The 22,959-nt window shown below is 38.2% G+C and overlaps 2 protein-coding genes across 2 annotated transcripts; one reads left to right on the forward strand and one right to left on the reverse strand.

Annotated features, from left to right (window-relative positions):
- Window positions 1-1,027: 1,027 nt before the first annotated feature.
- ube2j1 (ubiquitin-conjugating enzyme E2, J1) lies at window positions 1,028-9,235 on the reverse strand. The gene is made up of 8 exons (XM_056763608.1): window positions 9,058-9,235; window positions 8,366-8,439; window positions 8,144-8,275; window positions 7,828-7,912; window positions 7,310-7,415; window positions 5,067-5,196; window positions 2,245-2,364; window positions 1,028-2,165 (listed from the first exon to the last, which is right to left on the reverse strand). The coding sequence occupies exons 1-8, from the start codon at window positions 9,086-9,088 to the stop codon at window positions 1,896-1,898; spliced, it is 948 nt and encodes a 315-aa protein (XP_056619586.1). The 5' UTR covers window positions 9,089-9,235; the 3' UTR covers window positions 1,028-1,895.
- Window positions 9,236-10,287: 1,052 nt separating this feature from the next.
- On the forward strand, window positions 10,288-20,967 carry ankrd6b (ankyrin repeat domain 6b). The gene is made up of 16 exons (XM_056763601.1): window positions 10,288-10,438; window positions 14,501-14,766; window positions 14,849-14,947; window positions 15,734-15,832; window positions 15,987-16,085; window positions 16,192-16,290; window positions 16,385-16,483; window positions 16,575-16,673; window positions 16,890-16,967; window positions 17,070-17,168; window positions 17,265-17,384; window positions 17,462-17,617; window positions 17,953-18,105; window positions 18,221-18,334; window positions 19,298-19,556; window positions 19,702-20,967. Exons 2-16 carry the CDS (start codon window positions 14,641-14,643, stop codon window positions 20,097-20,099), a joined length of 2,097 nt encoding a protein of 698 aa, XP_056619579.1. The 5' UTR covers window positions 10,288-10,438; window positions 14,501-14,640; the 3' UTR covers window positions 20,100-20,967.
- Window positions 20,968-22,959: the final 1,992 nt, after the last annotated feature.

Here is a 22,959-nt window from a genome sequence, read left to right on the forward strand (position 1 = left end):
ATAGAAATGTAAGTTTTTATGAAGCGATGAAATAGATGTCCCTTATTTAATTCATAAAAATTTAATTTGCAAACCCGTTTAGGCAACTTTTTAACATCTTAAGAGGATTCCACGTGTACTCAAATCTTTCACTTCTCTAAACAGGCTTTAGAGTAAGAGAGGCACTTACTTTCCGTGTTTGTGATGCGGAGTTGAAACTGAGTTTAGGTGATGCTGCACTGGTCTGGTCCTGATGCTGCGTCTCATCCTCCGGCAGTCACCGCACGCACACGCGCACATCAGAAGCAGCGCGAGTCTTATAAAGGCACACATGGTGACGGACACCGCGCATTCAGTCGAGTCGCACCATCCTTCAATCGATGTTGACAGCGCGTGAAGAGATGAACGCCGAGATATTTGAGCAATGAGCTGCACGCGGGAGCCGCACGAGCGCAGTGATTGGTCTAGCAGGAGCAACGCTTCCTCTGGGAAATATGACGGCATTCCCAAAATGTCCAGGACGCGCAAATTTATTTTCCGATCGCTTGCTCGTTTATTTTAACTTTACCCTTTTACGAAAATAAACGTTTTACTACACATAAAAACCCACAACACAGTCACAGTGTGATGCTCTAAATGTTCAAACACACAAAGAGTAATTTATGAGGCTAATGTTAAATGACAAATTATATTTTGTACAGATTTTTGCTTTATTTCATTATTTGACCCTGTATATATTACACACATATAGATATATATATATATCACATTTATTGCAGTATATGTCCATTTAAACATTAGGTCATCTACAAAAAAGCATCAATTGATAGGTCCTTACTAGGATGTTTTAGGTGTAACAGATATTTTTAAGGCTACAACATTACCACATCGATCAGCTTACTTGACATCAGTTTAAAAACTTTAAGATCTACCTGTAAAATAAAATCATTTTGAAAGTTCCAAATTAATTCAAAAAGATATGCACCAACCAGCTGAACAGAGCGCTTTAGCAAGTGTTTAAGTAAAATATAACAACCACACGTCTACATGAATACACTGTTTAAATGTTTAATTCTGTTCATTAGTTTTCAGATATGAGTAATATATTTAAATCAGGCTGAGAGTAAATGTTGCACACTGAAACTGTAACTGTGATTCCTATAAAAGTATTTTTGGTAAATGGAAACCCCAGTCTCACACCCTAATAAACTTGTGGACAGCCAAAAAAGCAAAATTAAATAATTTCCTGACATCATTTTTATGACAAACAACAAGAAGTCTGACTTGTCTGCTTTGTTGTTTCGTTTTCTAACATATTTTGTGCAGACATTTTTCCTTTTATTAAAAACATTATAAATTATAGACAATACAACAAATAGAACAATTATGTCCTATGAGCAACATATAATTCTGTTTTTGACCACAGTAAGGACAGTTTAGTAACGTGCTTAAAGGGACAGTTCACCCAAAAAATAAATTCATAATTTACTCACGTTTACTCAGTTTCTTTCTTCTGCAGAACACAGAAGACTTTTTTGAAGAATGTTGATAACCAAACAACACTTAACCCCATCGTATCCATTGTATGAACACAAAACCACTGAGACATTTCTCAAAATATCTTCATATGTGGAAGAATAAATGATGTCGGAATTGCAGTTTTTGAGTGAACGTCTCTTTAACCGTCATCAAACGAAAATTATGCTAATGTCACAAAGCAAAAAAATTTTTTTCCTTAAATTACACTTCACTTTCTATATGCAAAATATAAAAGCTTTTTTTGGGGAGGGGAGACAGCTTTAACGTTACCTTTCCTGGTTATATTAAAGACCATTTTATGCCGTATATGAAGCTGTCGAGAGCTAAGGGAAAATTAACGCAGGACAGACAGTCAGATGATGACGCAGGTCTACAGTTCACAGCTCATAATCAAATTTATACTCGTTGGCCAGATAGATTCTGCGGAAGATGAGTGCAGCGAGAGCGAGCGTGAGGAGGACAATCAGGACGACCGAGCCCGTGTGACCGGTGTCCTGTGGAGGTTGCTGGGCGACGGGGGATGCTGTAAAGGCGGGGTATCTCGGGGACTGGGTCTGGTTCTGTGTGCGTCTCTGCCGTGGACTCGGAGCAACTGAAGAAGACGGACCTTCAGTTGAGGTCTGAGGAGCCAGAGAGGTTGATCCAGACTGAAGAAGAAAGAAAGACGGTTACTATGAACAGGCCGGAAACATGACAGTGAAGAGGACGTGATGAATGCTGTGTCACCTGCTCAGCTGATGTCGAGTCCTGTGAGTCTCTGTCGTCTGCGGTGAATCCGCTGGTGCTGTGCTGTTCAGCTTGACTGGAAGCTGCCGATGCACCGCCACTGTCTGAACTGGATTCAGCCTGATCACACAAACAACACAACATCTGTTAACAGACACCTACACAGAAGAACTCGTTCTAAAAGAAAGTCAATATTCTATATTTATATGCATGCAAAATAAATGTTTGTCATGTTTTAGGAAATGTATTGGCCATTTGTTTTTCTCACCAGTCATGGTCATTTAGTTGTCGCCATTACTGTATATAAGGTCATAAAGTAACTTGAACAAAGAATTTTTAGTTGAAGAAATCATCTATTATTTTGCCAGATGCTGAACAAGATTAGGCTAATAGTTTTCCTTACAAAGATCATTTTGTTTGGTTTGTCTAAAACATGTCAAAAAGTTTGCCCAACTTGCAAAACCGTGTAACCTGAACAAACAGTATTGCAAGAGTCTAAAAGTTCCCAGCATGCATTGCAGCATGTTCAATTCAATGGTTATTTCTTTATTTTTCTTTTCATGATTAGTGTTTGGGTTTCGCTCGCTTTCTTTATGTTTTATTGTTGTTGTCACTTCAGTTATCTGCAGTGTTTAGTTTTTTTATGAATGACATTTGTTGATTTTATCATGATTGACAGACATGTTCAGTGTTGAGTAGTAAGTGCATGACACAGTGAAACAAAAAGTTATTTGATCAAAGCTTTGGTCTACAGTCGTGGCCAAAAGTTTTGAGAATTACATAAATATTCGTTTTCAAAAAGTTTGCTGCTAAACTGCTTTTAGATCTTTGTTTCAGTTGTTTCTGTGATGTACTGAAATATAATTACAAGCACTTCATACGTTTCAAAGGCTTTTATCGACCATTAGATGACATTTATGCAAAGAGTCAGTATTTGCAGTGTTGGCCCTTCTTTTTCAGGACCTCTGCAATTCGACTGGGCATGCTCTCAATCAACTTCTGGTTCAAATCCTGACTGATAGCAACCCATTCTTTCAAAATAACTTCTTGGAGTTTGTCAGAATTAGTGGGTTTTTGTTTGTCCACCCGCCTCTTGAGGATTGACCACAAGTTCTCAATGGGATTAAGATCTGGGGAGTTTCCATGCCATGGACCCAAAATTTCAACATTCTGGTCCCCGAATCACTTAGTTATAACTTTTGCGTCATGGCACGGTGCTCCATCATGCTGGAAAATGCATCGTTCTTCACCAAACTGTTGTTGGATTGTTGGAAGAAGTGGCTGTTGGAGGGTGTTTTGTTACAATTCTTTATTCATGGCTGTGTTTTGGGGCAGAATTGTGAGTGAGCCCACTCCCTTGGATGAGAAGCAACCCCACACATGAATGGTGTTAGGATGCTTTACTGTTGGCATGACACAGGACTGATGGTAGCGCTCCCCTTTTCTTCCCCGGACAAGCCTTTTTCCAGATGCCCCAAACAATCGGAAAGGGGCTTCATCAGAGAATATGACTTTGCCCCAGTCCTCAGCAGTCCATTCACTATACTTTCTGCAGAAGATCAATCTGTCCCTGATGTTTTTTTTGGAGAGAAGTGGCTTCTTTGCTGCCCTTCTTGACCCCAGGCCATCTTCCAAAAGTCTTCGCCTCACTGCGTGGAGATGCGCTCACACCTGCCTCCTGCCATACCTGAGCAAGCTCTGCACTGGTGACACTCCGATCCTGCAGCTGAATCCTCTTTAGGAGACGATCCTCGCACTTGCTGGACTTTCTTGGACGCCCTGAAGCCTTCTTTACAAGAATTGAACCTCTTTCCTTGAAGTTCTTGATGAACCTATAAATTGTTGATTTAGGTGCAATCTTAGTGCATTTTTATGCAACGCAATGATGGCTGCACACATTTCTTTGCAGGTCACCATGGTTAACAATGGAAGAACAATGATTTCAAGCATCACCCTCCTTTTAACATGTCAAGTCTGCCATTCTAACCCAATCAGCCTGACATAATGATCTCCAGCCTTGTGCTTGTCAACATTCTCACCTGAGTTAACAAGATGATTACTGAAATGATCTCAGCAGGTCCTTTAATGACAGCAATGAAATACAGTGGAGAGGTTTTTTTGGGATTAAGTTAATTTTCATGGCAAAGAAGGACTATGCAATTCATCTGATAACTCTTCATAACATTCTGGAGTATATGCAAATTGCTATTATAAAAACTTAAGCACGAACTTTTCCAGTTTCCAATATTTATGTAATTCTCAAAACTTTTGGCCACGACTGGATATTAGGCAGAAAGTATATACAATTAAAGTAATAGACAAATAGTCAACTAAAAATGTTTTGTTTTTTATTTGTATTGTATTTACAAAATTGACTTTTTATTTTATTACAGCATATGACTTGAAAGTAATCATTTGAGGAAAGTGTACTTGAGTCAAAAAGTGTTCTTGCTATAGGTTGCCTTATTTTAAGTTGACTCAACAGTGTATGACAAACAGATTTTTATTTTAGCTTATAATCTATATTTGTTTTTATTTCTAATATTCCAGCCAACAGTCAGATGAAGTTTTTAACAGATGAGATAGCGTGTGTAAGAGGTGTACTATATTGTATTTGATTTTTGGGTCATTTTAAAATATGCTGGAGAAATTATTTTTCTTTTTAGATATTTCATTATATTAGTGTAACGTTACTGACATTCAGGTGTCACAAATTTGCTAAATTGCTACATAAATAAAGGATTATATAATAAAAATCTTGAATCTATCCAGATCTGGTTGTAAAGAGTGAAAAGAAATTTGACATGTGTGTTTGTTTTCACCTTAAAGTTGATCTGCTGGGCGAGTCTGTGTGCCTGAGGATCAGCAGGTCGAAGGTCACTGTCAGGAGAGAGAGCCTGCAGAGCAGTACGCATACAGCTACCACACGTTTCACAACAGAAGTCCTGAGACCTATAACACATACACACAAACATGAACACAACTGCACATCAACAACCCCTGACAGACACGCACCAGCTAATGATCTCCATCACATTCTGGAACTACCTGTGCACTAAACTGTTTTATACCATGGTCTGTTTGAATACTGGATTCTGATTGGCTGGATGGTGTGCATTAAAAAACGGGTAGCTCCAGTCAGTTTGATTACATTTAAAATGAATTTACAAAATAACTGTCTTTTCACCTGTTTGATCTAAAATGACTCTGCTATCATCAATAAAAGCTTTAACTTGGCAAATAACAATGGTATAAATGGAATAATCCACGGCTAGCTGTTCATTAAAATCATTTAATGCAAGAATAGCCGTGGATTATCCCTTACTTAATGCACACCTTCCAGCCAATCAGAATCCAGTATTCAAACAGACCATAGTATAATTAGGATTTAATAAAGATCTGATCATGACATTGGAAATTCATGTGTAGTAACAGGTGTCTGGGTAAAAGACAAGCCCCCAAAAGCTGACATTGCAACTCTCAGTAAGAGGATGTTTTTTTAACTATAGTATATATCATTTATATAAATATCTCTGCAAGACTGTGTTAAACACATCTTTAAAATCAGCATCGAGGAAAAAATACAAATGCATAAACATCTATTAAGTATATAAAGATGTAGTTGAGCTGATGTTTGGATGGCAGGTTGATGATTGTGAAGTCATTGATGTTGAAACTCACAGATGTGTGTGTGATGTGATGTGTGTTAATGTGCTGGTATGTGTGTGTGTTTTTGGTTGGGGGAGGGGGGGGGGTGTTTAATTAGGATGTGTTGATAAGAGATTCACTACAGAGAACAGAGATCTGTCGCACATCTCTTAACGTCTTCTGATGTATTTCTATCTAAAGGACTCCACAGGCCCACACATGTCATCATTATGGATCAGCTGGACTCAATAAACACATCCTGATCTCTGGAGTGCCACCAGATTTTCACACAATGAGAGTTTCACAACCGAACAGCATCTAAACTCCAAATCTCATAGAGTAAAGATTTAATATTACACCAACTGTTGCCAAACAAACCCAAATTGCTACAATCGAAAAATAGTAAAGTAACAAGCTCATTAAAATTAGTTAAAGCAAACTGTTTTTCACAATCACTTTCTTTCCCATAAACACAAGAAACAACTACATTCCATATGTATGGAACATTTTAACAATACATAATCACGCTCGGCAACATTTTGTACATAAATATTTGATGTGGCAGCTGTCATCTCACAACTCCTGTTAATACATCAATGCACAATATCAGTGTGGATTGGTCAGATTAAGGTTGGATGTAAATCCCAGAAGAGATGGAAAAGCTGTCTGTGTAATGTTCATCAAGGCTTGATGCAAGACATAACATGATCGCATGATGTCTAGGCTTTGTTTTCCCCAGGCACACCAGCAGTAGATGTAAAAATGTGAGGGGGAAACCTTCATATCAATCCCTATGTGCTAATAAACTCTTAATAGGGATTTTGCAGAAAGCCCCCTTATGGTTTAGTTTGTAGGTCTTTGTCCTCTACAAGGTGAAGCTGCTACTGCAACATTCAGATGGATTTTCTCATTTAATTGATGGTTAAAAATGTGTCTTAAACCCAGGGGATGAGAGTCAATCTAATGGGTTAGACAGTACTTAAGTTACTCTGCAGGGAACATTTTATTTCAGTTACTTAACTTAAACTCCCAACAAAATTAAGGTAACCCTCAAGGTTTGGTGTTTGGCCCGCACTTCTTATCAATATACACAGCCCAAATGGTTATTCTGGAACTTCTCAGGTTTATCTCACTCTGGGATGAAATGCTGTTGTAGTTTGTTGTCAGATTTATAATTTAACTGTTCCACCTCACCACCTGGATGGATGGATGGATGGATGAATAGATGGATAGGTTTTCCACCTCATTTCTGCAGTTTCATCTTTTATTCAAAAATATTCAAGCAGCACGTGGTTTTCATGTGTTACTAATCTGATGTTAACAAATGATAAAATAAAACTTTTAATGGAAATGTTAGAAAAGCAAGAGAAGAAAGAAAAACAGAAGACTGGTGGGGTGATGAAAGGGTTTCTCTTACTTTTTGGCCAGGGCTCTTCTCTCCTCAGGAGTGTAATCCAGAGATCCGATCGCTCCTTCTCCTTTAGTTGGCATGAATCCAATGATTGCTATCAATGCTGTACGAACTGACACAGAAAAACACACGCCTTGATACTGGATACGGGGAAAACTTAACAATGCATGTTGCTCTGTGACTCTTGTATTTTGCTCTGTATAAGTGCTTCAGATTTGAAAAATGAGGAATAATGTTACCTGTTTCTTATTTTTAGAACCTTTACATTTTTTTTGCAATCGTGATAATTATTACCTGCCACTTAAAGTACTTTTGAGATTTGAACATTGAAATGCATACATTTTTGTAATGAATCAGTGTCAAGTCATGAGCAATCTGTTTGACAACTGAATAAACCACCGAACTGTGAGTCATTTTCAGTTTCATGTTCTAAAATAGTAATTTGGCTTTGGATAAAGGTTTCATTTGCAGAGTCAGTTGGTTTAATGTAAATGTAGATCGAGAGAAGAAGTAGAGATACACACTGCTCCATGATGGCTGCCATGTCTCTGGATGGTGACCAGAAATACTAAGACAGATCTTCTTCCCAACTTCAAACCTTCCATTAGGCTGAGGATAAGAGAACATTTTATATCAGCTAACACATCCATTCAGACAGAAACAGTGAAGGACTGCAACAAACTATCAGCGAAAAAGAAAAATCTAAAAGAGTTCATCAATTTTTTTTCAATTTATACTAGATTTCCCAGTTCTACAGTGACCCTGGTTTCTACATTTTCCTGTGAGACTGTTTGCGGCCATATTCTTTTGAATTAATTTATTATTAATTGTATGTCTTACAGTGAGAAGAATGATGCTGGGGGGCTTCATTGGGTATTCAGGGGGAAGCACGATCCGGCCGTGATAGACTCCTCCATCAAAGTCTGAGTCTGGAGGTCCTCTGACGGAGAAGTGCCATTCAAAAAGGTTATCCTGAACAAAACAAATCGATTTTTGAGGGAGAAGTGGTGCATAAGGATAGTCATCACATTAAAAAAAAAGTAAACATGAAGTGTGTCTCACCTCCAGTGGTTGGGCGTGATAATGTTCTGTTGGGTCCCGGAGCTCCGCAGCCTCTTTCATCAATCTCTTTACAGCTAATAAACCCAGAAAACACAAACAACAGCTTCTTATATTCACAGAAAATATTTAATTTACTGTAAGCCGAGTACTCTCGTTAGCATTAACTGAATCCAAAAACACAGATAAAAACATTACAGTCGTCATGCCCCCAATAGATCAGAAATATGTACAAAACAGTTTGATTCTTTATGGCTTTTTCCTAATCTTCCCTAACATTTTATTCACAAAACTTAATAACATATGTTTGGGGTCTCAGAGACATCAAGTATTAAAAAGTTATGTGACTCCTCAAGATTGTACATAATGTAGAGATACACACTTCACTATTATGATTTCTCATTGCACGTGTCAAACTGATCCTCAAACAAAACAACGACACATCTTAGAAGAAAAGAGAATACTGATTTTGTGTCAAGGCTTTTATAACATCTGTCCTCTGGGTGCTCAGATGAATTTAGACAACGAGGAATGTAAAAATAAAAAGTGCTCTCTGGTGTTTATATATGTGTTATATGTTTATATATGTGTATATGAATGATGTGACTAACATTATGGTAAATTGACTATAACAACTGACAGGACTCTTGACATTAAACATATGTGAGTGAGATTTAAAGTGTGTGATGTCATACCTGGACTCTTCAGATTATATTTGCTCTCCATGACGCTCGATGTGTTTGAGTCGTTCGGTAAAGAGGTGTTTATCTACAGCTTTAATCCTGACGTGGCGCTACCGAAGGCTTTTTTCCTTCTTTCGAGACGAATTTGCTCAAATGTCACATGAAGAATGAAAACAGGAAGTGTTCGCACATTTTGAATAGCGCAACTTTATTGGTGCCCTGCAGACGAACATGCGATGTGACGTAATCGCCGCATCCTGTCCTGTGCTTTTATGCAGCGAGCTGTATGTAAAACCAATTCAAATCCCACACCACCTTACCTATTTACTGTATTGTTTAAGAAATCTGTGTTAAATGTATGACGTTATGAAAATGTGAGTATTCATATTAATAATGTTGTTTTTCAGCGCGGTGTCAATCACATTCTATTTGTTTTAGCAAAGGCTCAGTAGAAACACACTTAATTCTGTAATACGTTCGACATTTCTCATGTTTATTGAAAGCTAATATGTTTTTGGGTATATGAATAACTCTCTGGATTTACTTTCATTACATTTATTTCAAGAAAGTTCAATTTAACAATCCCTCTGCATCTTTTTTTAAATAAATGAAATAAGGGTCTTCATTGTATGGAACGGAGTGAAAGTTCTGCGTCTGATATTACTCATTTGTTCACTATTCCCTATCTGACTTAGAAAAATAATAGTACCGACACTTGTTCTATTATAATGATTATATTTAAGTGGTGACGTTATAATTATATTCGTGCCGTTTTGTAATTGGATCAAAAGAATACACACATATAAAACAATCTTGAATTATTAACATCCCTGTAGTGTTATTGCTCATCCAAGCTTCTTTTGAGTCTAGAGAAATAGAAACATAGCGCCCTCACTCGGCCATAGAGCAGTTTCTTCGAAAAATCAGAAGGTAATTTGTAATATGCTTGTATAAATAAGATTAGTTGTTTATTTTCAGATATTCCCTTTCTTCAATGTTTATTGTTTTATCCATGTGGGTTGGGTAAACCTGCGCTGCAACTGGTGTTTAATACAACAGGACGCTCCACCAGTTTGGCCAATCAATTTCGCTATCGCCTAATGAATATTCATAAGACACGCCTTTACCGTAGTAGCGTGGACTCCGTTGACTATAGGGGGTGTCACCTAGTAAGTATTCACGCCTTCGTCATAGTAGTTAGTGAAGTGTCTCCCGCCGCCGCTGGATGGCACGCACGCACGCACGCACGCACGCTCAGCTCATTGCGCAGTTTGGATCATGTTTATCAACCTCTGCTCTGTTCACACGCGGGTATTTCACGATTCATAACAGTTTGAGGATAAAGCCGTTAAACCGTTTGATAACGAGGAGCTTACGTGAATCTCCTCCAAGTGTAAGTTATATTTTTCTTACAGTAGTCACAGAGTTTGGGCTGGTTTGTGTTGTATTATTCATGTTTAGCTGGGTTAACCTCCGTTTTTGACGCTTTAATGCTGTTTATGAGTGTGTGCAGTGTGTGTGAGGCGCATGTTTGATTTAATAGAGATCATTTAAATAAAATGTGTGTGTGGTTGCTATAGCACTTGAAAATCCTCCTGAAGAATGTGGCGCTCTCTCTCTCTCTCTCTCTCTCTCTCTCTTCCTCTCTCAATCTCTCTGTCTCTCTCTCGCTCTCTCTATCTCTCTTTCAATCTCTCTCTCTCTCTCGCTCTCTCTCAATCTCTCTCTCTCTCTCTCTCTTCCTCTCTCAATCTCTCTCTCTCTCGCTCTCTCTCTCTCTCTCAATCTCTCTCTCTCTCTTCCTCTCTCAATCTCTCTCTCTCTCTCTCTCTCTCTCTCTCAATCTCTCTCTCTCTCTCTCTCTCTCTCTCTCTCTCTCTCTCTCTCTCTCTCTCTTCCTCTCTCAATCTCTCTCTCTCTCTCTCTCTCTCTGTCTCTCTCTCTCAATCTCTCTCTCTCTCTCTCTCTCTCTCTCTCTCTCTCTATGTCTCTCTCTCTCTATGTCTCTCTCTCTCTTGTTTTATGCACAGTTAGTTATAAACACTGTAACCTTACCCACACTCTACCTCTTATAGAAAACGCGAAGTTTTGTCAGGTTTTGCTCACTTTTGGTTACAAGTCGCAAGATATACTATTTAACAGATAAATATATAATAAAAAATAATATTCATATCGATTTTCAACAGCAACAATCTGAAAGTTTCTAATGGATATATTGGTTATAATGGAAACTATAATGGGATCTGTGTGTCTCTACTGGGCTTCTATTGGTGGAGTGTTTTCGGCTGAATGGGAACAAGAACAACATGAAATCTGGAAAAAGACCCAAAAATACTACATTTAGACATTTTGTTATGTTATGTTTGTATTGTTTTTTTTACATCTGTTGTTTTTACTAAAGGGATAGTTCATCGAAATATTTAAACTCAAAATTTACTCACCCTAATGTTGTTTCTAACCTGTATACATTTCTATGTTCCAATGAACACAGAGAAAGATATTTGGAAGAATGTTAGTCATTTTCAGTTAGCAAAGATCAGCATTGTTTACATCATCCAAAGAGGTCTATACATAAGAAGTCAAATGTATAGAGAGAGAGAGAGAGAGAGAGGGTGTGGTGATATCATTCTTATGTCTGGATTGTTTCTAGCATTGGTCATCTCAAGTACAGATCATATAACCATATCTCACATCATTTAAACCTCATACAGGTACACACGTTTATGGGTCGTATTTCTCCGGAATGAAGTGAAAATCAGTGTCAATTATTTATTTTTACGTATAAAATGCTTCAAACGGTGTGCTGAAGAGAAAGCATGAATAAAATGAGTTCTGGATTGCTGCTCATTATGGGAATTCATATAAACCTTAAATGATCAACCGCCCTTAAATCATTGTTTGTTGTATATAAATAAAGCAAAATACAGTTTCTCATGTCTTTGTTTTTGATTTCTGGCTGTAATATGATGGGTTTGTTTGATGGTTATATTGTTGATAGTGTCAGGATCATTTGATAGATGTAATGTATGCCTCTGAGCTACACATGATTCACATCATGCTCTTTCTGGCACCATCTCTTGACTGAGTTCTGCTTCCAATGCTCTGAATAGAGCTGAAAAGTGAAACTCTTGCTGTACGTCGCCATGAGGAGAAAAGGATTATGACGAACAGATTTCAGGATAAGGTTTCAAACCGGGAAATGATGTCTATATCCCCCCCCTCTCTCTCTTTCTCTCTCTATCTTTTTTTCACAGAGATAAAACGGTGAATGACACGGATCTGCTGAAACGTGCAGGACACTTTTATTACACACAAACATCTGGACGTAGAACATCATTTTGTCATTTAGATACAGATCTTCAGGACAGACATTATCTTTGTTTCTATTTTGTAAATTGATAAGATTTAGAAAACATCTCATTGTTTTACAACATGACGGTTGGAAATAACCTTTATGCTCTTTAACAGAAACATGTTGACTTAATCATTTTTATGCAGTATATCCATCTGTCTTACAGTGTTTTACGCTTTAAACCTTCTTTTCAGTGGTCTCGTCACTTTTGTCTTAAAACACTTCCTTTTCTAGTGGATGGTGAACTCAAAGCAGTTTGATTTGTTAACTCTGACTGTTGGGCCAGAGAAATGAGATGAACGGCAGATCTCTTTAAAGTAGTTATGTCATTTTTGAGAAGGTATTTACGGTAGTTTTGTCAGAGATGAAGTCAAGTGGATTTCAGCCAGAGATGATGTCATGAAGATTAAATTTGATCAGTCGGCATTCACGCTGGGAACCTTTTTTAGTCTCTATGGACAATAAATGGCTTTTAGGTTAATATTATTTGTGGTCTGGAATCTGATTACCGGTTTGAGTCCAGATGACAGTGTCTTTAATGGACAAACTGAGCATATGAGCTCATAGAGATGCTGAGGATGGTAAAGAGATATTTGTGGGGGATTCTCATGACATCTTTTTAAGATTTAAGGGCTTAAGGTTTTAAGATGTCAAACATTTTCTTAAAAACACTCACATCAACGCATTTCGTTTTTATACATTAATGTATAATTTAAATGCCTAGTTTAAAACTAGACATTCATTTCAAAACTTTTACTGACAGTTTTTAAACCGTCAATCCTGTAGCATGTTTTGCTGGGAATTTTTTTTTTATTAATCATACCTAATAAGACATTTATTAAGTATATTTAAACAGTAAATTACACATTTTTAAACGCAGAAAACTACCGGTACTGAGAATGAAGAAAGTTGTGTACACATCGTGACAAGAGAGTATTAAGGTTTTCGAATAGTAAAATATAAAGTAATCCGTTAACCTGTCATTTGAAAGGAACTGGCAGATGTGTTTCTTCACATAAAATCAAACTTAATGTAAATATATTTGTGTGTGTGTAAACAGGGTTTAAAAAAATGTACGGATGATGAGAATATCAGCTATGGACACTCCTTTCTTCCACTATTCCTTCATTTTTATCATACTTAAATAACCTGTCAGTTATTTTTTTGTCATATGATAAGATCTAGAAGAGCATCCAATTGTTTTTCAGAATATTTTAATTTGACTTGTTTTCTTTGTTTAATTACAACATATAATGCGCACAAGACAAATCTAGACGTGTAACAGTAATCAGAAAAAGTGATTGAACAATTCATTCCTATGTTAAAATTATGCTTTAGATCGAGAACACAATTATGTTTATGATGATCATTTTTGTGTTGCTGCAGTATGTTTTATCATTAAAACCCTGTCTGCCGTGATGTGTCAGTCGTTTCGTGGGAATGACCCTTGCGTATTTGGCCGACATTTTTATCCAAAGCGTGGTCAACGGATGCATTTTATAAATAAGTGTGTTCAACATGACCTTTACACTGCAAACATAACCAGTGAAGTACAAATGAAGAATGTTTTTGTGCAGTGAGCTTTGAAGAAGACAAACTTCTTCAGCATGTAAAGAATCGTTTTCTTTCTTCAGGCCAGTATTGTAAAACTCTTTGTGTTTTCTTGTGTGTAGTATCAGTATGTGAAGAATCTGTCAGGCTTGAATGGGGGTTGTGTGACTGATGTGGGTTTGTCTGCTCTTGCTCATGTGTCAGCTCTTCTCTGATTTACTATCATACTGCCTCTGTGTCCCTTTTTAGTGGTCATCAATATACGTCATAAATCAATCACATTACGCTTTGAACTTATATACTGGGGTTTGAACACAAAGCGTTCGTTCTCTAGTCTACTATGCTGTAACTCTGTATCTCATCGTATTTTAATGCTTCTTTAATGTCTTATAACGCCCCATTAAAGTACTGCCAAAGGAAGCAGTGTAATACTAACTTCCGGATTGACTTAAAAAAAAATACGTCACCGTAACATCTCTTAGTTTGCAGCGCACTTTGTTGCCACTGTTCGGACAGTTTCCACAGTTGTACCCATTTCCTTTTCCCGTCCAGGGCCTGAGTCACGGACGTGAGGGTCAGATCCCTCCACGAGCTGGACATCTATGATCCCACATTCATGTCATCTCACGGCCGAGGGGCTTATTCCTGCTGACCCTGAGCATTCCCCCTCTTCCCAGGGTTTTGTGTAATTCATGAGCCAGCAGGATGCTCCATCTGTGCGAGCACTCTCTGAGCGTCTCCTCGTGGCCTCGCACAAGGGCCGAGCCGATCATGTGGTCCAGCTCATCAATAAAGGGGGTAAAGTAGCCACCACTAAGGTGAGTGATGACATTTCAGTTATGACAACTAATGAAATATATACTTGAATAATAGTATTAATGGTTTGGTGTGTGTTTGTAGAATGGCAGGACACCTCTACATCTGGCGGCATATAAAGGCCACATCGCTGTCGTGAGGATTCTCCTGGCAGCCGGATGTGATCTGGACATTCAAGATGATGTGAGGATAAAACATTCATCTTCTAAGCAAATGTCACATGTGATGTAGAGACACTCATGATTTAAGAGTGTGAAATATTGTTCACATCATCAGTTAATAACTTTTATGAGTGTATAAGAAGCGTTGTGAAGTTTACTGATGGTTTCAGCAGCAACAACATAAATAAATAGTGTAGACCTCTGCAAAGAATCTGTTACTGTTGAGTTGATTGAATTAAATTGAATTAATATACTGTAAAATATTACCATAAATCAACATTCAAATATAATGTTATATTATAACCAAACACAGAGTGGAAGTTAACGTGTATCCCATGAAACCGTCTATACAGGCAACAAAGGAAGTGAATGTCAAAGTTCACTCAAACGACATCATGTCATCATGTACTCATTTGTCATCTCGACAATAGTTGACTTACTTAAGTTAAACACAAAGATATAATTGTATATATAATTGCAGTCATGTTATGTTTATACATTGGACTCAAAATGTTGAAGCTCATTATTAAAATGGTCAAATCACCCCAGTGGGTTAATAAATGTATGTGGCATGTGAGAACCAATGAGATCTGAAGCTATCAACATGTCAGACTCAGCATGTTTAAACTGTGTTGGCTATAATAAGCTCAAAATATGGAAGTTTTTTATTTGAACTTCAAACTAGTTTGTGTTGAGGTATAGAAAGGAGGTCACACACATCTTTTTTGGCTGAGTCAAGCCCATGTGAGTGTTTGTTTTGGCCCTCTGTAGTGTTTCAGTAATATTTTAGGATGTATGTTGTTTTCAGTGTGATCAGACAGCGTTACACAGAGCAGCGGTGCTGGGAAACACAGACGTCATCTCGGCTCTCGTACAGGAAGGGTGTGCGCTCGATAGACAAGACAAGGTAAATGTACAGATGTATATAATATTTCCCGTTCACACATCACAAAGAGGAGTGATCTTGAATATAAATGAGTGACTATTTCATTTAATAATCATTTCTAGAGTCCTGAACTCTGTTAGTCACTCGTTGTTGTTGTGTTTTCTGTGTGTTTCAGGATGGCAACACTGCGTTACATGAGACGGCGTGGCACGGCTTCAGTCAGTCTGTCAAACTGCTGGTGAAGGCCGGAGCAAACGTTCACGCTAAAAACAAGGTTCACTGCGTTTCACTACGGGTTGTGTTTAACTGTGTATGTGACAAAGAAAACCTTGAATGTATAATGCACAAAGCTGATGACGTCATCATGTCGTGTGTCTCAGGCGGGAAACTCAGCTCTTCATTTGGCGTGTCAGAACGGTCACGCTCAGAGCTCTAAAGTTCTGCTGTTGGCCGGTTCTCGTCCTGACAGTAAAAACAATGTAAACATCACGTCTGTCTTTTCTGTTTTCCTTCGAGTCCCTGGTTCTTTTTCTTAGTTTATTCTCATTTTCCTCTGGTGTGTGTTTGTGGCAGGCAGGTGACACGTGTCTGCACGTGTCCGCGCGGTATAATCACCTAACGGTGACTCGAGCGCTCCTCTCCGTCTTCTGCTCGGTGACTGAAAAAAATCATGTATGTTTTTATCTCACGTCTGCACATCTCTGTTCGTTCACTTTTAAAGATGTCAGTGTTTCTGTAATGATCAAGCTGTTGTGATGTGCAGGCGGGTGACACGGCTTTACACATTGCAGCCGCTCTGAATCACAGGAAGACCGTACGCATGTTACTGGAGGCCGGGGCTGACACTCACATCAAAAACAATGTAAGAAATACACTCGCAGGACCTGATTGAAACAACGCACGCGTTGTTATACCACTATAGTTGAACAGTTGATATAAGCTGGTGTGGGTATCGCATCACGGCCGAGACAATACAACCATGTCAAACAATCAGACGAAAGATGTTTCTTCTTAATAATAATTTAGATTTAATCTAGTCTGTTCTGCTTAATGGATATTCTTTTGTGTTTGTGTGAAGGTGGCAGAGACGGCTCTCGGTCAGGCACGTGAAAATGACAACCCGGAGGTGGCGCTGATGTTAACCAAAGCATCGCAGGTAAGAACTCACACAACCATATTAAAATGAATGATTATTCAGTCTGATCAATGTGTTCAATCAGACACAGCTGACACATGTGATGTGTGTGTTCACGTGTAGAGCTTCAGTCGAGGACGGACGGTGAGGAAGAGGAGAGACAAGATGAAGACTGAAGGTCGAGCGCAGTCGGTCCCGCGTGATGACATGTTACAGAGAAAAGTGAAGATGTTCAACTCCATACACCACCATATTCTGCTCTTAAAGGGACAGATCCCTAAAAATGAAAATTGTGTGTGTGTGTGTGTGTGTGTGTAGGACAGTGAATCTCCAGCTAATGACACTCATCATGGCAGTGACGGTTCTCTCCCGCACAAGGACAGCATGTGTGCCACAGACACACCAAACAAAAACCTGGAGAATAAAGTCAAAGAGAAGGTACACAAGAGACATCAGATGAGTTTTGACTCATTGCTCTAGATGATGATGATGATTTAAATGTGTGTGTCTCACAGGTGTCTCCATCAGACGCTCTCATCAGAAGACACAAACACAGTGATGTTAAGAAGAAGAGTAAAGCTGACAGATCATTTCCATTGACTGCTCCTCATAACTATAAAGCCTATCAGCTCTACACACTTTACAGAGATCAAGACGGAAAAATCATGCAGGTGAACTCTTCTCATGCCTTCATTATTCATTCATGTGCGCTCGTTCTGATTGGCAAATTTGATGATTTTAACCTCCTGTAAAGTTTTGTATTTGATATCAAATATAATCAACATTAGCCGATATTTCTGATGATATCAGGATTTGAGACGATGAAAATAGTGAAATAAACATACATGTATGAAATGAAAAAGAGGGTTTGTATGAGAAAATAGTTTTAAACAGAAGTCAATGTTGAAGAATGAAATGAACATTTGATAATATGAAACATGGCCATTATTAGTCAGTAATGACACATGATAGTTTGTGATGATTTTGTGTATTATTTGTGCGTCAGGCGCCGCTGAACGGCTGCAGATGTGAACCTCTCATTCATAAACTGGAGAATCAACTCACGGCCACTAAAGAAGAAATGCAGTCAGAGATTCACACAGTCCAGCAGCTCATGAACACAAAGATGGGTCAACTGGACCTCAGCAACAAACATCAGGTACCAAACATCTCATCACGACCTCATGACTTATTTCATCATCCACATCTCTTTATTAATGTCCAAACACTCAAAGCAAACTTACTGCTGAATGAATGTGTGAGTGTTTTTATAGATCAGAGCTCTTGATAAGATCACTTCAGAGAGAGTTTCTGCTGAGAGGATCCAGTGTTTACATCGCATTGACAAGAGAGTCATGCAGGAACGACTGGAAGGAGAGAAGAGACGGGTAACATTCATCACATCTACACAAACCCAAATGACAAGAGCTGTTGAAGTAATAAAACACTTATTCATACTTGCTTTTAGTTTTCAGATACATGTCAAATAATTGAAACAGACGAGCTGTTTGAAACCTTCATTAACTCATCAAATAAATGAAACATTCAGAATCACATTCAGATTCTAATGTCTTTATTAATATGATATAATGAGTCTAAGCACAGTAACATTACAATTATGTTCTTTTAACACAACTATAAAATAAATGTTTCAGTTAAATATTTATCAAAGTTGAAAGTTTCAGACAGAATCTTTTCATATCTATTGTAATGTGAGTACTCATATTTCCACATATGGGTCATTCTTTAATTGTGGGTCATGAAAAAATCTGAAAATGTGAAGCTTTTTCCTTTAAATACGAGCATGACCTTACATAAAAGCCTTATATCTCATAGACCTAGATATACCTAGTTACATTTACCTTATATTTAACATAATTGACTTTTTTTTTAACATTTTGACATGTGATATGTTTAGAAATATATTTCCATAAACATATGTTTAACACAATTAAAATATGTAACAATAATATTTAAGTAACAGTGTTGACAGGTAATGAATCCACTATTGACACATGTTTGCTATTTTAACCAATATTTAGGAAAAGAGAGTGGATTTACCACCTTGCCTTTCATTCACACTTCTATGACATCACAATATGCAAATTATGGGAGATTCGTACAATCCGTTGCTATTTGAGGGAGGTTTCACTAGTGGGTAACAGAGTTGACAGTCGTTTCTTGGACACACATGAAATAATAAAATATCACAATGAAAGCTGTATTTTTTTTAAACACACCCAGATGTCTCGTCTGATCTAACTGAAGGCAAAAGTATGAAATAAATGTATATATGAGATGATTTCTGTTCAAATACAGAGTAGATTCTCTCTCTCGTGTTCTGTAAACAGGATTCTGTGGTCAGTGATCTGAAGAACTGGTGTCTCTCTAAGATCCAAAGTTTGGAGACGCGTCTCACCGGTGACCACACTACATTACACCGCTCCTCATCCTCACCAGATTGTGATCATCATGCTGTCGGGGGCGGAGCTCTGAGCAGTCAATCAAACCAGTCGGATGAGAAGGAGGGGGGCGGGACTGCAGCCACGAGCTCATGTGCTGACGACGGATCCACCGGTTACTATGTGATTGAGGTGGACGTGTCATCAGGTATGAAGCACACTTTCATCTTCATCTCTGTCTGTCTCTCTCACACACACATAACCAGAATGTTTTTCACAAGAAGTTGATCTTTTTATTCACCAAAGATGACATTTGTAGCAGTCTTCTAAATTCTTCTTCTTTGTCTTTGAAGATGATAAGCAGCCATCAGAGAATCAGTCTGCGTGTATCGTCCGGCCCAAGCGACGTTCTCGGGCGTGCAGTGACCCTCACAGAGCGCAGAATGAAGCACAGGATTCCGATGTGAACACGAGATCTCTCCCCGATCACAGGAAGAAAAGTTCCCAACAAAGAGCAAAGACCAAACAAGACAATCAAATGTCAAGAGGAGGCACGCTGGAGGTGACGCAGTATTTCTTTGAGGCGGTGACTCTGCAGATGGAGCGCTGGTATGAAAGGAAGATAGAGGAAGCACGCTGGCTGGCCAATCGGAGAGCTCGAGACGACAGAGACGCTCTGATTGACAGAATCAAACACCTGGAAGATGAACTCAAACTTCTGAGGACTAACAAACAAGAGGAGAGCTCATAAATAACAAGTCCAACATTTGTGTTTGCAGACCTGTGTCAATGTGTCACTGCCAAAGATGTGTTTATAATCTCCTGTGATCAAACATTTGTGATTCTTCAACATCTGCCGTCAGTGATTTCATTCTCAATGACACTGTTTGAATCTTTCATAACTTCAGATATTGAGTAAAGGTTCTTGGTTATATGTTTCCACTCCATTATTCTTGTGCAGGTGAAACTACACCAGTGATATTTTTACATCACTGTGATATTAACAAGTATTATTGTGAATTTTACATGCTGGCCATTTTTAAACATTAAATACATATTCTAGAAATCAAAGATCTTAAGTTTAACATTTTGAATGTAATAAAAGTCTATTTAGATGCCATGAAAGTGTGTTTTTATGCAGACACCTGTTGATTTTTTAAAGGATATTATAGGTAAATGTGATCTAATTTAACATTGAATTTGTTTTGCATCATTCAAGATATTTTAGATTTTTCACACAATTTTATCCTCTTGTTTAACAATTCTGCATATTGTGGGATTATTATAGTTTTGTGGATAGATATAAACATCCTGATTTACTTTCTCAATGTACAGAATTTCAACAAATTTTACTTTAATCTGAACCTGTAATATGTGTAGATCACTTTTGAGTATCATTGTAGCTCCACACAATGTTACATTTCCATGTAACACACAATACGTCATTTTAACATGTTGTTGTTGTTTTTTACTGTACATGTGCATCTACTACTAGACAACAGCAGTTTACAGTTGTTAAAGGAATTAATAATATTGTGTTTGAACTGAGAAAATAGACGATGAAGTCAAACAAGTGTGTGTAAAATGTGTTTAATAAATCTTTTTTAATAACAGAATAATACATGTGTGTACAATTCATCTATATGTGACCGTATGACTGACGATCATTAACTTACACTGGTAAAACCCGTACTCAGACCCCAATTTCTGAGCCTCCCCATTTACAGGCTTTCAACCAAATGAAAAGGACGAGCAGAGACAAGACCACTGACCAAAAATGTATTTATTTAAGTTATTAAAAAAAACACCTGGAGCTCAACATCAGTGATAAAATTTAATAAATATGAAGGAATCATCCCACTGGGCTTTGTTTAGACAGTTCCCCTGGGCCGGCCACCCATACACTGGCCACACGCACCCAAAAAGAAAAGGAAAAAAATATACTTAAAGAAACAATTCACAACAAATAAATTAAAGTTGGTTCCCTTCGTTCACGTTATGTCTTGGCTTAAACACTTCACCACTCCATTCAGAAAACAAAATAAATGCAAATCAAAACACTTCAAACCAACCAAAACCAAAAAGATATAATTAATTTAAACCCACTCAACGCCAATCAGATAAACCAAGGCCAAAAGAGCAACAGAACAAATAAACCACAATTACTAAATTCCGAAATAGAGCGGGATAAATGTAAAGCGAGACAACGAAGGAATACAACCAACCCAAATAAAGAAAGGAACAAACTAAATAAATTGGTAAATAAACAATACCTAATAATAATAATAATAATAATAATAATATAATAAAGCAGCGTAACATAACGAAATTTCAATTTCACTCTGTTACACACACATTTAAACCAAATACACAAACAATGAATAGACTCAAATCAAATGAAAATACGCCAGCGACATGAGCGAGCCCCGATGGCACCAGAGTCAACGGCCACGGGTTTAGAGCGTATCCAACGTGAGCGTTGTATAGGCGTCGTATCCAACGTGTGCGTTGTACAACGTTCAAGGTAATCGCGAGCAGTCCATGCAATCACGAGCGTTCAATGCAACAAGAGAATCCCGCGTCCCAAACAGGAAACGATATTTTAACCACAGCAAAACAGCAGCTAGCAACTTCTTTCACGTGCAAGACACTCACTCACACATGCTCACTAGCAATGTCTGGACGCACCCGACTAATCTAAAATTACATCAAGCAAGCACATTAATCAAACTTGTGAATTAAGTTCCTACGAACACCCATATTCTAGATTTATATTTCCCTCCCGTCTATGATCCACCAGTTTAACAGAGCCTACCTTTCTCGAGGAGTGAAGGAGATTCAACAGCAACACAAACAGGTCACATCGATGCAATGTCATGACGCACTTAACTCACCTGAATCTATATAGGTACGTAATTACCTGACGTACCCACCCACTTAATGTCCCGCTATTTTTAAAGGGGCCACGCAGACTACTCTTAAAAAAAAAAAGGCCATCCCACTACAATCTACCCCAGGATTTTCAATCATTGTCCCAATGATTCACCTTCTACAGCCAAGGGCGGAAATGACAGTGCCTTCCTTGTCCCAGGAGAGGGTTCTCAACCGGTAGTGATAAACTAGCAGACACATCACAAATTACTGTCCTGGGCAAATTATAACGATTCGGATGTTTCCCAGCCGTTGTCCTAGTTGATCTTCGAAAGCCCTGTGCCCCCGAAGTAGAGGCCTCACTAGACGGTGAATTTAAAACGGATACCAGAGGGAAGGTACATTCAGTGGTCACCCTTGAAACAATTTCCACAGAGGCGTCATTTACAGGGGTAGGAGGTGAAGGCTCAATAACCACCATCACAGAGTCCCCCTCACACAAATTTTCCTGAAAATCTTGTCCCTCTAAGCCCAGATCAATATGATAAGCCCGTTGTACAGTTTCAGGAGCCAGCTTCAACAGAGACCTATGCACATGTTTTACCCGAATGGGCTCATCCAGTGAAGATATACTATACACCTGACCACCTTCCCGAGGAGCTCTTACAATTTTATACAGAGCAGTTGACCAATGATTCTGAATCTTATTCCTGCCTCGAACTCCATGCTCACGCAAATGG

This window comes from Triplophysa dalaica, chromosome 13 (genome assembly GCF_015846415.1).
Source record: "Triplophysa dalaica isolate WHDGS20190420 chromosome 13, ASM1584641v1, whole genome shotgun sequence".
NCBI classification, from domain to species: Eukaryota; Metazoa; Chordata; class Actinopteri; order Cypriniformes; family Nemacheilidae; genus Triplophysa; species Triplophysa dalaica.